A 13,884-nucleotide genomic window follows, 5' to 3' on the forward strand; every position below is an offset into this window, starting at 1 on the left:
GTGTGTATTTATATATACATAATAAATATACACAGTACACATACATATACTATGTAAACAAAAACTTTTATCTATTATTTTGGATGCGATTAATCGCGATTAATCTCTTGACAGCACTACAATTTACATAAAGGTATTAATACAAATGTATGTTAGGGCTGTCTTGATATGGTGATTAATTAATCACAAGTTAATTTCGGCTGACCTACAAAAGCCATTATTGTGTTAAATGAGAAAAGTATCAAGTAGACTTTACTATAAACTATATACTATAAATAGGACTGCCGCTGCACCATAAATCGCATGTGATTGTCATGCGCATCTCGTCAGTAAGTTCTGTGATTAGTAGTAAATCTAGTAGTAATTAGTAGTAGTAGTCACAGAACAGGCTTTACTGACTAGATGCGCATGACAATCGCATGCGATTTATCGTGCAGCCCTAACTATAAACTATGGAACATAAAAGATGATGATTTGAGAAGTATCTCAGTATTTTTGTTCATACAATGAAAGTCACTGGTAACTAAAACAGCTTGGTTACCAACAGTCTTCAAAATATATGACACTTTCTTTTGCAGACATAAAAGCAACATGGAGTAAATGGAGTAAAAACAGGTGATTAAAGGACAACAGAATTTAAATTTTTGGATGATCTATTCCTTTAATGTTTTTTTTTTTTATTAATATGGATTTTTTTTAATGAAATCATACCCTAAATAAGAAACAAAACTGCCAGCATGTGGCGGTAAACGTCTTTACGAGTAAGTCATTGAGAGATTCATTCATTCGATTCGTTCAAACGACTAAATGGCTCTCTTTATGAATGGGCCATTGAATCACTGGTTCACATGATTCATTCAAAACGCAGATTCAGAGAAACGAAACACCGCTGTGATGCTCGGAGATGCACAACAGTTCTGCTATGATTTTATAGGAAATATTTTCATTGACAAAAACAGAATATAACTATTTAAAATAGAACACAACATTAACTTCTTATTTACTGAACTGTTGTATAAAATCACATTTGCACTCACGCTATTGGGACAAAAACATCACTTGTGTGATATTGTTAATCATATGATATAAATATGAGGCAAAAACACATTTGTACAAATGTGTGTGTATATATATATATATACTTTTATGCATATTTTTATATACTATATTATCATTTTTATTATATACTGCAACAAAACATTTTAATAAATTCCTATTTCTATGTAAAATATTCCTGTTGACATGAGGCTAATGACTAAGAGCCATTATGAGGGACACAGGAAGTCTGTGTACATCTGGACAATCCAAGCCTATAATAATGAAAGCCTTTCACTGACATATTTGTTGAATCAAGACTTTCATAACCTCATAATTATGTCATAACAGCACAGAATTAAAAAAGGAAAATTACTGTACTTTTATTTAATAAGAGAGGAAAAGCTGTACTGCCAACATTAATAATAACTATTTGAACTGAATCAAACTAAAGGCCACCATTAGCATTTTGCACGAGTAAGAGGAACTGGGAGGAAATGTCGAGAGGATTAATGTTCATAATTCTGACATTGAATATTCATGATCCCTCCCAAAACTCACATCCAATTATATGTTTGTATTATCGATATTCATGCAGCTGGCATGAATATGTATGGTCCTTTTGTTATAGAGCCTGTCAGTCTAATCCACAGAGACTCGGAGGAAAGAATCATAAAGAGAGATCAGCAGAGGAAATTACCACTCACTAGTGACCAAAACACCTGTTGCAAGATACTGCTTTTTTAAACGCAGACAATAGAAATTGAAACACACACAATAAGTTGGCAAATTCAGGTTCAGAAGCGCTATTCTAATCTTGGCCAGTATTAGCATCCTCATTATCAGCGAGCAGGCAGCGCACATCAATTTCAGATTCTCAGGAGTTGCAATACAAGCAATCAGAAGTAATATAGACCTAATATGCGTTTATATAATGCAAAGTCAAACAAAACAGTGGTTTCTTCAATTTATTTTTTCTACAAACAATTTAAGGTAACTCTCGCCATGATGATGTGTTATCTACGACCTTTCTGAAGACATTATCTTACCAGCTAGAGTGATAATTCAAAGCGATAAAAGCAAATTCAAACGCATACTGTCATAGCACATTTGTATTCTAAAGTAGAAGTAGGGCAGAAAATCACTGATATAAATATTGTCATACATATTTATTCGAATGAATATTCATGAACCGTGCTATTTGGTTTTTGTTGAAGATAAGATTGTAAGGTCAATTATCTCTGTGTGGAAAACACAGGGGGTACAAACTATTTCCAGCAATAGACGTTATGTGCAAATGCGATTCGGATGTAAATGCTTACATCTGGTGACGACTCCCTCCAGTCGAATGATGTTGGGATGGTCAAACTGGCCCATAATGCTGGCCTCACTCAGAAAGTCACGTCTCTGCTGCTCCGAATATCCGGCTTTCAGACTCTTGATGGCCACCTGGATCTCCCTCTTACTGGGCAGCCTCAGACGGCCACTGCAGACCTCTCCAAACTCACCTGGGAGTCAAACAAGAGCCTGTCAACTCATTTAATTTACCCTCAATCCCTTATTTCACTGCATTACAATCCCCTGGTGAGCTGTTCAGGTGGTTTACACAAGTAGGGCAAGCTTTTGAGTCAATTTATTTTGACTTACCAGCCCCAATAACTCTCTCAATCCATATGTTGGAAACTTCAATCTCTTTGGCGAAATCTCGCACCGCCTGGTTGGGGTCCTCATATGTGTGCGGGTGAATGTACGTGCGGGTTTCGGGAATTTTGACTGCAATGCAAGAACACGGTAGGAGTGGGGATAACGGTCGGGTTATTTTACAGTCATTTTAGTTACCTAGACTGAACCATCCATTTTCCTAAAAGGAGGGGAGTGCCGCATTTTCAACCTCATTAAACATGGTCTTTGGCAGGCAGGAAAAGTGTCATTAGAGAAAACACACATTAGGCAACTAGAGCGATCAGAGACACCATTTATAAGCAGATGCATCAGGGGCTCTGTTCACTAACTGACAATTTGATGGAAAAACATGCATTTTCTTTATTCATCCATCTAGCCAGACCAGCAGATGCATCAGAGGCTCTGTTCACTAACTGACAATTTGATGGAAAAACATGCATTTTCTTTATTCATCCATCTAGCCAGACCGAATTATGTTCACCGTCTGACTGGCCAAAAAAAATACAATCCTGATTTGATGACATATCTCAAACTATGTTCTTTGAACATATTAGACGTCTTAAAAAGTTTAGCTCAATATTTTGCTGATTACTCTTAAAAGATTTTAGTTATTTTACAAGACCAAAAACCCTGTGTGAATTACCTCGTCCATGCTGAAACTGCATTTTCTCTTCCTCAGGGTCTTGCTTTGCTTTAATATATCCACAGCGCCTGGAACAATAGAATAAGCACAATTAAAACAGACCGACACAATGAAATACATGCTTTCTCTCACACTAAATCAACCAACCAATCCCCCAAGACTAAGAAAATGTTGATGACTGTAGACTCAAATCTACAGCGGCCTGATCTGGTCACATTTATCATCTTTTTACAGTGTAGTTTAAACATAATGTGTCTTTAGAGTCCGGTTTTCCCACCTAGTAAAGGATTTCACTGCTTTAATCCGCTCTTTAGAACCGGGAAAATTCAATCCTGACACCTCTGACTTTATCATTAACTACATCATTCCTCTCACAGTGGGATCATGAATAAGGAAATGCCCCAGATAATGAATATTCCAATACACTGGGGAGGAAAGGTGGCCAACGTAGGACTGATAATTATGTTCATTATTCATTTAATCCTCTTAGTGACACACGCTCACACATTCCCTTTTCCTGTCATGTCTTTAACAAGAACGAATTGCCAAAAATGTACTGTCCCAGGCTGACTAGCCATAGTAATTATACAGCACACTGAAATGTGGAGAATGGCTGCAGAATGTCTACAGACTGGCACGTTTGATGGGGACCAGGTGGAAAAAGCCATCCTAAATGGGTTTCTAGAGGACACTGGCTCAATAATATGGGTGAATATCCACTTATGAATAGAAAAGCAGACTGGAGTCTCTATTGTGCTATAGCAGATGACAAAATGCAAGGCATTTCCTCTAACTGCAGGTAAAGAAAGCTAAGAGGTCCACAGTGGAGAGACAGTGTTATGAGTCGAAAGCCTTAGGGGGAATTCACACTGGACTCGTTCTTGCATCCAAAACCAGCTAGAGTGCAAGGGAATGGAGCAGATTGCAGCGGTCATGAGGTACTTTTTTTTTTTTTAAAGATAATATTTTTAAACTGACATACCTTTTTAAAAAATGCAACGAGCAGAGATATACAACACAGCTGTCAAAAAGGCCTGTTGGATGATTGTGTACACCGATGACCAAAATAAAAGCTGTGTAAATACCCCTTTAGAAAGACTATGGATGAGTGCCATTCAGAACTGAAATAACTATGCTTCCCTTAATTCCAGTTCAGATACTGAACTTGAAATGAGGGATGCAGAACTGCAATTTAAATTTTGGTTTTATAAAATGATAGACAGAATTGTGATTTAATTTGGATTTTTAAAAAAGCAGATATCTAGAATGATAGATAGACAGAACAACAGAATGACAGATTAAATAGTAAGACAGTAGATAAAATGACAGAACAATAGATAGAAATACAGAACGAAACAACGACATATAGAACAATAGATAAAACATCAGACAGAATGAGAGAGAGAATGATAAGAGTAACAGAAAGATGGAGCGACAGATACAATAGAACAATATATAGATTGACAGAACAATATCTAGAAATATATATTGAGCAATAGAAAGATAGAATGACAGACAGAACAATAACAAGATAGGCAGATCAATAGAATGAAAGAAATTTTATAGAACACCAGAATGTTAGAACAACAGAGAGAACGACAGAATGATATCTAGATCGACAGAACTATCTCTAGATATCTAGACTGATTTAACTATATCTAGATTGATATATGTATCGAGTGATAGAATGACAGATAGAATTATAGAACGATAGATAGAATGACAGAATAACAGATACAATGATAGACAGAATTACAGATTGAATGATGGAATGATAGAAGGATAGAGCGACAGAAGAATAGAATGATATCTAGACTGACAGAATGATATCTAGATTGATAGAACTATATCTAGATTGACAGAACGTTATCTAGAACAATAGATATATCAAGCGATAGAACAATAGATAGAATCTATCGAGCAACTGCTAGAACGACAAATGGATAGATGGACAGATTTGATTCAAAATGACACTCAAGAACTCTGAATTCTGTACTGCAATCAGTCCATAATGACAGTGAGAAATCACCAAAACTCTGCAATCAAACCGCTAAGCTAGTAATACTCCTGTAGCAGTTGTGGAAACGATCATGCATCAGGGTTACCAGTATTTTGATTCTGGTATTGATTTTATACACAGTTAACAATGCTAATCAATACAGGATACAGAGTCCCCTTCATTCAAGAGCCAGAGCGTGCTCAGCTGCTCCAGAGCAGTCGAAGCATCGGGGCCCGAGGCCGGGGTTGGGGCAAGAGCAGACCTAGGGCTCTATTACATAATGGGAAGACCGCTGGGTTCATTCATACCCCCTCTAATCCGGTCTGTTGCATCTCCCTTGGAGCAGCGGGGGGTAAATCTTTCCCTTTCAGCTGTTGTACAGCCCCGTCTGGAGGGGGTTCAGAGGTACATGTGTGTCGTTTCCTCTCTGCTGCTTTTAATGAGACTGGGGGTCTCAAGAGAGACCCCACCTGTTCATCAGCCACACATACACATGCACCCCCCTAAATAAATGCCCGGGGCCTAGTGTGCATCTGTGTGCAGGTACAACCCCCTAATCCCTCCGATCTTTAACCGTCCCATGTGCGAAACACAGTCTATTAAGTGGAACATGCTTGCACGGGGGGCGCAGGGCTGGAGGGGTTCCGCCCGACTAAAGCATGTGGTAATCAGGGAGAGAAAATCGACTCCGAAACCGACCCCGCTTGCTCTCTAACCTGCCCTGTCGTCCCTCGAGGTCCTGCAGACGGATCCCTCCCCCTTGTACCTGCCGCAGCGCCGCTCAACACGCAGATGAAACACTTCCCATGCCACAGCGGGAGATCCGGTAGCTTCTAAAGTGAAGCGTGATCCCACCCTTCAACCTTTCTGTCACTCATTTGAATGCAATATGCACACTGCGGGGCTATTTGCATATTCTGTTATAACAGCGGATAAAATGAAAAAAACGTGACAGACTAGCATCTAGGACTCTGCAATTAACACATTTTTCAACTCCGAAGCATTCCTCAAATCCCTTTTGTGCGGTGATAAAGATGTTTCGCAGCCCTACACCGCTGGAAGCCCTTTTGTCTATGACCCAGTTTCTTTTTCCTTTCTTCTTCCTCTCTTTTGTCTTTCTCCCGCTCTCACAGTGTGAAGCTTGTATCTGCAGGTGAAAGTGCAGTGGTGCAGCTTTGTATCTGCTGACAGGGCTCATATCTTTCTCTGTGCTTTTGAGAAAGGGACATCGAGGGTCATGGTACTAAAGCAGAGAGACTCTTAAACTGTCTGGCCGGCTTGAGGGAACGATGAGTGAGAGCTGACTCAGAGTTTGCCATAAGCATTAAGAGAAAGATGTATTGGAGAGATTGAGAAAATAGACATATGAAGTGCTTGTCAAGACAATATTATTGCTCATACATACCTTAAGTACTAAATGCTAGGATGTAACTCGTTCTATAGCAAAAGTATTACAATACATATTACTACTCTAAGGTACTACTATGCACCTTTTAGGTGTAGATAAGATACAAAGTTGTCTCTTTAACGATAATGCCCCAGTGACAAGCTGTTCCGACGGTGTATCACGTGCAAGCTTTTTCTTTGGCTGTAATTGATTTTTGAGCATATATGCACATAAATAATGTGGCAATATAAATTCGATCCCATCAGACAAAGAACCAAGTGGTTTCCTCGAACAGCCTCAGCATGAGATGATGTGCTATGAGCATAAAACACTGTCATTTTAATGTGGTAACTCTTGTCCCCTAACCCTCAAACTAGTTCATTTCATAATGATACTCCAGCTCATTGAGCTAATGAGGTAAAGCAGCTTCCAGCTGGGTCTCAAGATCTGTTCAGCATGTAGCGGACGGCAGGCCAGCTCCGGCTCTCACCTGCTACAAGGACATGCCAAGCCACTGGCATGGTCAATACATCCCAGTAGGGTGGCAAGAACAACAGAACAAAATTCAACTGATGTCCTTGCATGTTGCCATGTGTCTGTTCTCCTAAAGGACAGTGTTAATTTGGAACGGTTCACTGAAGCATGTATTTTATCTGGAAAAATCAGTAAAGAAAGAGTCAACACATCCTTGAGCCATAACTTTTGCTGGTCAATATCATGGATTATTAATGGTTTCTCTCCAGAAGTTTGTAATTTTGCAAGCTTTCTCAGAAAAGGACATATTGACACATCTGATGAAGACAAACCGAACAGGCCAAAATAAACCTATCATTACCAATAAACAGTTATCATTATATTCTGCTATATATTTATAAGCATATCTGACAAGTCATAGTATAATCTTATGATTTAAAATACAAATAAATAAAGATTGCTATAGAATACAGAACTAATAACATAATGACAAAACGTGGATATACTTTTATATATACTGTAAACTTTCAATTTGAAGTGTATCTGAAAATATAGAAATTAATTCCAAATAATTTGTAATATTTTCTAAAAAAAAAAATTACCAGAGGAATATTGGCAATATTACAGAAGCCTGTTTCCGGTAATTGCGACTTTTTATCTCGCAATTCTGACTTTTTTTTTTCTTTTCTTTTTTTTTAAATTGCGAGTTCACATCTTGTAATTCTGACTTTTTTCTCAGAATTGCATGATACAAACTTGCGATTCTGACTTTTTCTCTCAGAATTGTGAGATATAAACTCGCAATTCTGAGATAATATCAGTCTTTTTCCCCTTGAGAACTGGACTTTGTAACTCCCAATTGTGAGTTTAAATCCCGCAATTCTGTGAAAAAAAAAGTCAGAATCTCGCAATTCTGACTTTATTACTCGCAATTGCGAATTTATATCTCACGATTATGAGAAAATACGTCAGAATTGCGAGTTTGTATCACATCATATTCTGAGAAAAAATAGTCAGTTGCGAGATGTACTGTAAACTCGCAATTGTGAGGAAAAAAAAGTCAGAATTGTGAAATAAAAAGTCGCAATTACCTTTTTCTTTTTTCTTGTTTTTTTAGTGGTGGAAACAGGCTTCCATACAAAATGGAACAGAGTGATAATAGTAAATCAGAATTGTTTTGTAACTCGAAATTGAGAGTGTGGTCCCTAGAGACATCTCTGTAAACCTTTCCTCGTGTATTTGGAGGAAATGGACACTCATAAATTCTAAGCTCCTCTGACAGGTGTTTTAAAAACACTGACTCTATCAGTTGAGAAGGGTTCATTATGCTAATTGAAATCCAGAAGAAAATCGAGCTGACTGATGGCGCATCCTTGTCTCATCTCCAGTCATTGCACATGCATCCAACATATCATCCACTTATATATTCAGGAATGTTATGCTGACGCGTCCAGACACATCTACAGCTGGCCTGCCATCAAATGCATGGAAATTAAATTCTAAGTGAAACTGCGTGCTGGGAGTGAGGGAGTCATGATGTGCTTAGGGGCTACACACAGCCAGCGATTTCTACTTGGAAAGGCACTGGAATAGCCAGATGGAACGGTTTGGAAAAAACAACCCTGTTTAACAACCGAACACGCTCATGCAACCATTTCGGAATGGCATAGTAATTCAATTTTGTGTGTGTACTTGAATGTGTTGCTATATTTCTCCGTTAAACACATGACAAACACAAATGGACTGACTAAACAGTCACGGTACGGTATCAAACCCAAGGGCGAGATACAGGTAATGTCTGCACTAAATCAACCGAACAAGACCCATTAAGCCCTCGGCTGTGCCTCCAAAGCATGATCTACACTGCTCAAACAAAGAACTGAATAACAAAACACATTTACAAGCTACATTCACTCACGTTGGTAGATTGTGAACGAAATCTACTTCCCCTAAATGGTATCAGTTACACCATACTGTGGGTTTTCACTACACAGAGAGAAATGTGGCACTGAAATCTCTCAGTTTATGATTTTATATGTCTGTTTTCAGCTGCTATATCACAATAGTTTTAAAATGATTCCAGACACCAAACTTTTTTTTACTCACTGACTGTTTATGTGATGCTCTGAAGTAAAAACCAGCAGAAACAGCAACTGGTGCACCATTTTTTGTTGAAATGATGTTTGCAGTCTAAACTGGATAATTTTGTGTTTGTACAATTTCATAGAATTGAATCATTTACTCATTTTCGAAAAGTCCCATAGAATATTCAACCATCAGAGAGCAGCTGTTATATGGCGTATTATTATGCAATGTATCATTTTTTTCCCCCTTCTTGCATGATTTAGCACACTACAAATCTGCCAAACCTTGATGTGATTGAGTAAGACAGGCAGGGGGAAAAAGACGAAAAGGTTCCTCGCATAGCACAAACACATAACCACTAATCAGAAATGCAATAACCCCAATGATGGAATATTAACCAACAATTAATTTATCACTCCTGCAGAAATCAGCCATGTGGCTTCTAGATTTCATCATTAAACTGCAAGAATTCCATCCAACATGAGCATTAGCGAATGGTTTGGAGGTCGTCCAACTGGAGGTAAAGGGAATTGTTTTAATATCAGAAGCTTGAAGTCTTCAACTCGTTTTCATGGCTGGCAAACAATGCTCTTCAGACTTGCAAATGTATGCATCTTTGGTTAGTAGGCACCTGCTAGACATACTGCGGCATCTGTCATTGTACTGAAATGTTCCACAGACACAATCACAAGGATCTTTAAAGTCTTTAAAGTGTGTCCTTCATTTTTAATTGCTTTTCTGGAAATAAGCAGAAAATAGGGGGAAGTGAACAACAAACGAAGGCCATCTGCCAGCATCATCACCAGCCAATCAAAGTTGTCTTTTCCTCATCAAGTACCAGAATGCTGGCCAAGTCCAAATCACTGAGAGCCCAAATCAAAGTGCAAAAACAAAGTTGAACATACTAAACATGCCTGAACTCTTCATATTTCTCTGACCAGCCTTAATTTTGGTGTGCAAACAGAAGACAAACTCATGGGCCAGTGTTGCCATCGCTCTTGACCAATGCATTTCCATGATTTGTTCCAGTTCTTCATGATTACTAGACATAAATAATTAAATTTGAAAAGATGCATGCACAAAGAAAAACTTTTTTTAGAGAATTACAGAGAAAAAAGTCATAAAAATTACGGAAATGGAAATGAAGAACAGAAATTGTCTTTCTTTTGAGAACTTTTAGGAATTCATATCACAAATCACACATTTAAAATTCCTTGACATTACCAAGAAACCCTGTCCCTGACTGGTCACAAATCTTAAATTCTGCTGTATAAATTCTGTCAAAGCAATGACCTTGCTCAAGTTAAGCATTCGAAACCTTAACATCTTGCTTATGATTCCCACTTGAGTTAAACTTTGCAAAAAAATGATGTATGTTTTCAACTCAGCGAGAGAATCAGAAATCAATGACCTCAAACTGTCAATAATGGAAAGGCCTCACTCTCTCAAAGCTCAGCTGAGGTTCTGAAAGCAGTAAAAGAACCGAGGGCACTGTGAACTGAATACCTTGTTAAGTCCTGTATACTGTATATAGCTCAGTACAATCCAATGCCAAGGGACCGAATGCAATTAGAGTTTAGCTTCACTCACCACACTAGAAACACGTCATTCGAGATCAGCATCAAAACTGTTTTAAGGGACCGAATGCAATTAGAGTTTAGCTTCACTCACCATTACGATTCATTGGCCTCCACACCACACTAGAAACACGTCATTCGAGATCAGCATCAAAACTGTTTTTATTGCTTCCATGAGGGTCTTCCCACAAGCAGTCATACATGCATTGGGATGGGGGTGGTGGAAACCATGAATAAGAGGTGGCAGCACCAAGGTTTTGGCTTGCAGGCATAAACTTGACCGACATAACACATCCTACGGGACCTTTCTGTCACAGTGCATTATGGGTTACAAATTGCAAAGCAGACGTAAATCTCATTCTGTGTTACAACATACTGGATCATATAGCATCCAACAGTTGAAAAATCCCTAGTAAATCAGCCTTTGAAATAGGAATGCGAGTGCCGGTCAATACTAAAATACAAAACTGTAACAATGCCAGTCTTTCTGCAATATTGCTAGGAGAAATTAAATTGGGTAGCTGCACATTGCCTATGTCACACTGTTTATTTTTTATTTTTTTATATGAAAAATGTATACACACACACACACACACACATATGTATATGTATTACATATATACTGTATATATATATACATTTATATTTTATAAATAATTCTATTTTATACATAAATTTCTATTTATAATTATATTTTAAAATATTTATTTATAACAAAATTACAGTTTACCGAAACCCAACTTTGAATATAACAATCTAAGGAAGATCAAAAGTGTGCACACCTACACAAAGATCAGCTCATGGCTCATTCTGACCATTTCATGTCATTGAGAGCGGTTTATTTTCTGATTTCTGTTCCTCGTCTCCTCAGATCCACCTTTCCTTTCATTTCCATTTCATTAGCTCCCTCATTCTCAGCCGTACAGAGCGTCTACTCTTGCTTTTCTCCCTTATGTCTGTCTCTTCAATTGTTCTCTCAAGTGTTTGCTTTCATCTCTACAGATCACACTATGCAATCAGAGGGCTAAACAATTTTGTGTCCTTTTGATTTTGTGCAAATGCACACATGCACACATACAAAGGCATGCACACACTGACAGACGCACAACAACATCTCATTTGCTCGATTCTGTCTATCTATATTTACGCTTCTTCGCTGATTAAATGAAACATGGTTTCTTTATCTTTCATATGGATTTGTTGATGGTTAAACAACCCAGATTAGCACTGATTCATCAAAGTCTGTCAGTGTAGAAGTTGCCAATTAACTGCTTTTTCATCATACAGAAGGCTGCATGCTTGGGGTCGGTTTATTTTTAAAGAATAAGGTACGGTCTGAATCTATAAGCCGAGAAAGCTTAGAGAAGAACAGTAAATTACTCTTACCGTCCACTCACAACAAAACAGGCCACTAGTAAGACCAGAAGCACTGCACCGCCTGCCACAGAGATGGCCAGTATGGTTTGCTGGTTGGGATCTCCAACCGCCAGCATATCTAATAGAAAGAGAGAGAAACCAACATTAAAGCAGCGATTAACTTCAGTGGTTCCTGCATTTGTGAAAATTTACCACAGTTCTGGCATATCCAATATCCATAGTTTAGATTTATTATTTTAGGTTAAATTTCTATGAATGCATAAAAAAATGTGTGTGTGTGTGTGTGTGTGTGTGTGTGTGTGTGTGTGTGTGTGTGTGCAGTGTTGCGCAAGTGTGTGTGTGTGTGTGTGTGTGTGTGTGTGTGTGTGTGTGTGTGTGTGTGTGTGTGTGTGTGTGTGTGTGTGTGTGTGTGTGTGTGTGTGTGTGTGTGTGTGTGTGTGTGTGTGTGTGTGTGTGTGTGTGTGTGTGTGTGTGTGTGTGTACAGTTGTGCTCAAAATTATCCATACCCTTGTTAAATATGATCAAAGAAGGCTGTGAAAATAAATCCGCATTGTTTATCCACTTGATATTTCATTCAAAATTTTATTTTTTTTTAAATTCTAATTTCTATTTTTCTATTCTATTTTTCTCTAATACAGCAAGAGGACGTGTGTCTATATCGTCCTAATGCCCAGTGAGGAGGAGAGTTTGAGTGGCCAAAGACTCCAAGGATCACAGCTGGAGAACTGCAGAAAATAGTTAAGTCTGCAGAAAATGTTGTTTGGGAGGGTTTCAACATCTCATCCAAAAACAAATTTGAGCATATTTATTTGCTAGACATGACTGGAACTTTAAACGGGACTGGGTTCAATGGTCAGATGAAACTAAAAAAAATTAGCTTTTTAGCAGCACAGACACTCAAGATGGGTTTGGTGCACACAGGGATAAAAAAGTACCCCATGTGTACAATGAAATATACTGCTGGATCTTTAATGTTGTGGGCCTATTTTTCTGCCGGAGATCCTGGATATCTTGTTCAGATAGATGGCATAATGGATTCTATAAAATACCAATGAATAAAAAATTAAAAACTGACTGTCCATGCTAGAAATCTTATAATGGGCCATGGTTGGATCTTTCAACAGGACAATGATCCACACACAAACATCAAAATCAAAACAAAAATGGGTCACTGAGAACAAAACTAAGCTTCTGCCCTGGCCAACCCAGTTCCCTGAGCTGAGCCCTATAGAAAATGAGTGTGGTGAACTGAAGAGGAGAAGCATCAACATGCAGCTGGGAATCTGAAGGGTCTGGAGAGATTCTGTATGAAGGAATGGTCTCTGATCTCCTGTCAGATGTTCTCTAAACTCTTCAGGCATTATAGGCATTATTCAGGCAAAATATGATCCTTCTTTAATCATATTTACCAAGGGTATGAATAATTTTGAGCATAACTGTATATAGTATTGAAAAGAAAAAAGTCACACATGGTTAATTCTTAATCTTTGTATTTCAGTTCGCACACACACACACATATATGTATATATACATGCGTACGTGCGTGCGTGTGTGTGTGTGCGTGTGTGTATTTATTTATTTCAGGTGCTCACCACTGCATTAATTTTTTTTTTTTTTTTTTTT

At 38.1% G+C, this 13,884-nt stretch overlaps 1 protein-coding gene across 1 annotated transcript in view; it reads right to left on the reverse strand.

Annotated features, from left to right (window-relative positions):
- LOC107677298 (ephrin type-A receptor 3) overlaps positions 1–13,884 on the reverse strand; it is a 65,054-nt gene that overhangs the window by 11,923 nt on the left and 39,247 nt on the right. Inside the window, exons 8-11 of the mRNA XM_016472156.1 lie at positions 12,270–12,378; positions 3,362–3,429; positions 2,683–2,808; positions 2,358–2,543 (exon numbers count right to left, since the gene is read on the reverse strand). Of these exons, the coding sequence (XP_016327642.1) occupies positions 2,358–2,543; positions 2,683–2,808; positions 3,362–3,429; positions 12,270–12,378 (489 nt within the window). The remainder of the gene's footprint in view (positions 1–2,357; positions 2,544–2,682; positions 2,809–3,361; positions 3,430–12,269; positions 12,379–13,884) is intronic.

This window comes from Sinocyclocheilus anshuiensis, unplaced genomic scaffold, assembly GCF_001515605.1.
Source record: "Sinocyclocheilus anshuiensis isolate Anshui unplaced genomic scaffold, SAMN03320099.WGS_v1.1 scaffold392, whole genome shotgun sequence".
NCBI lineage: Eukaryota > Metazoa > Chordata > Actinopteri > Cypriniformes > Cyprinidae > Sinocyclocheilus > Sinocyclocheilus anshuiensis.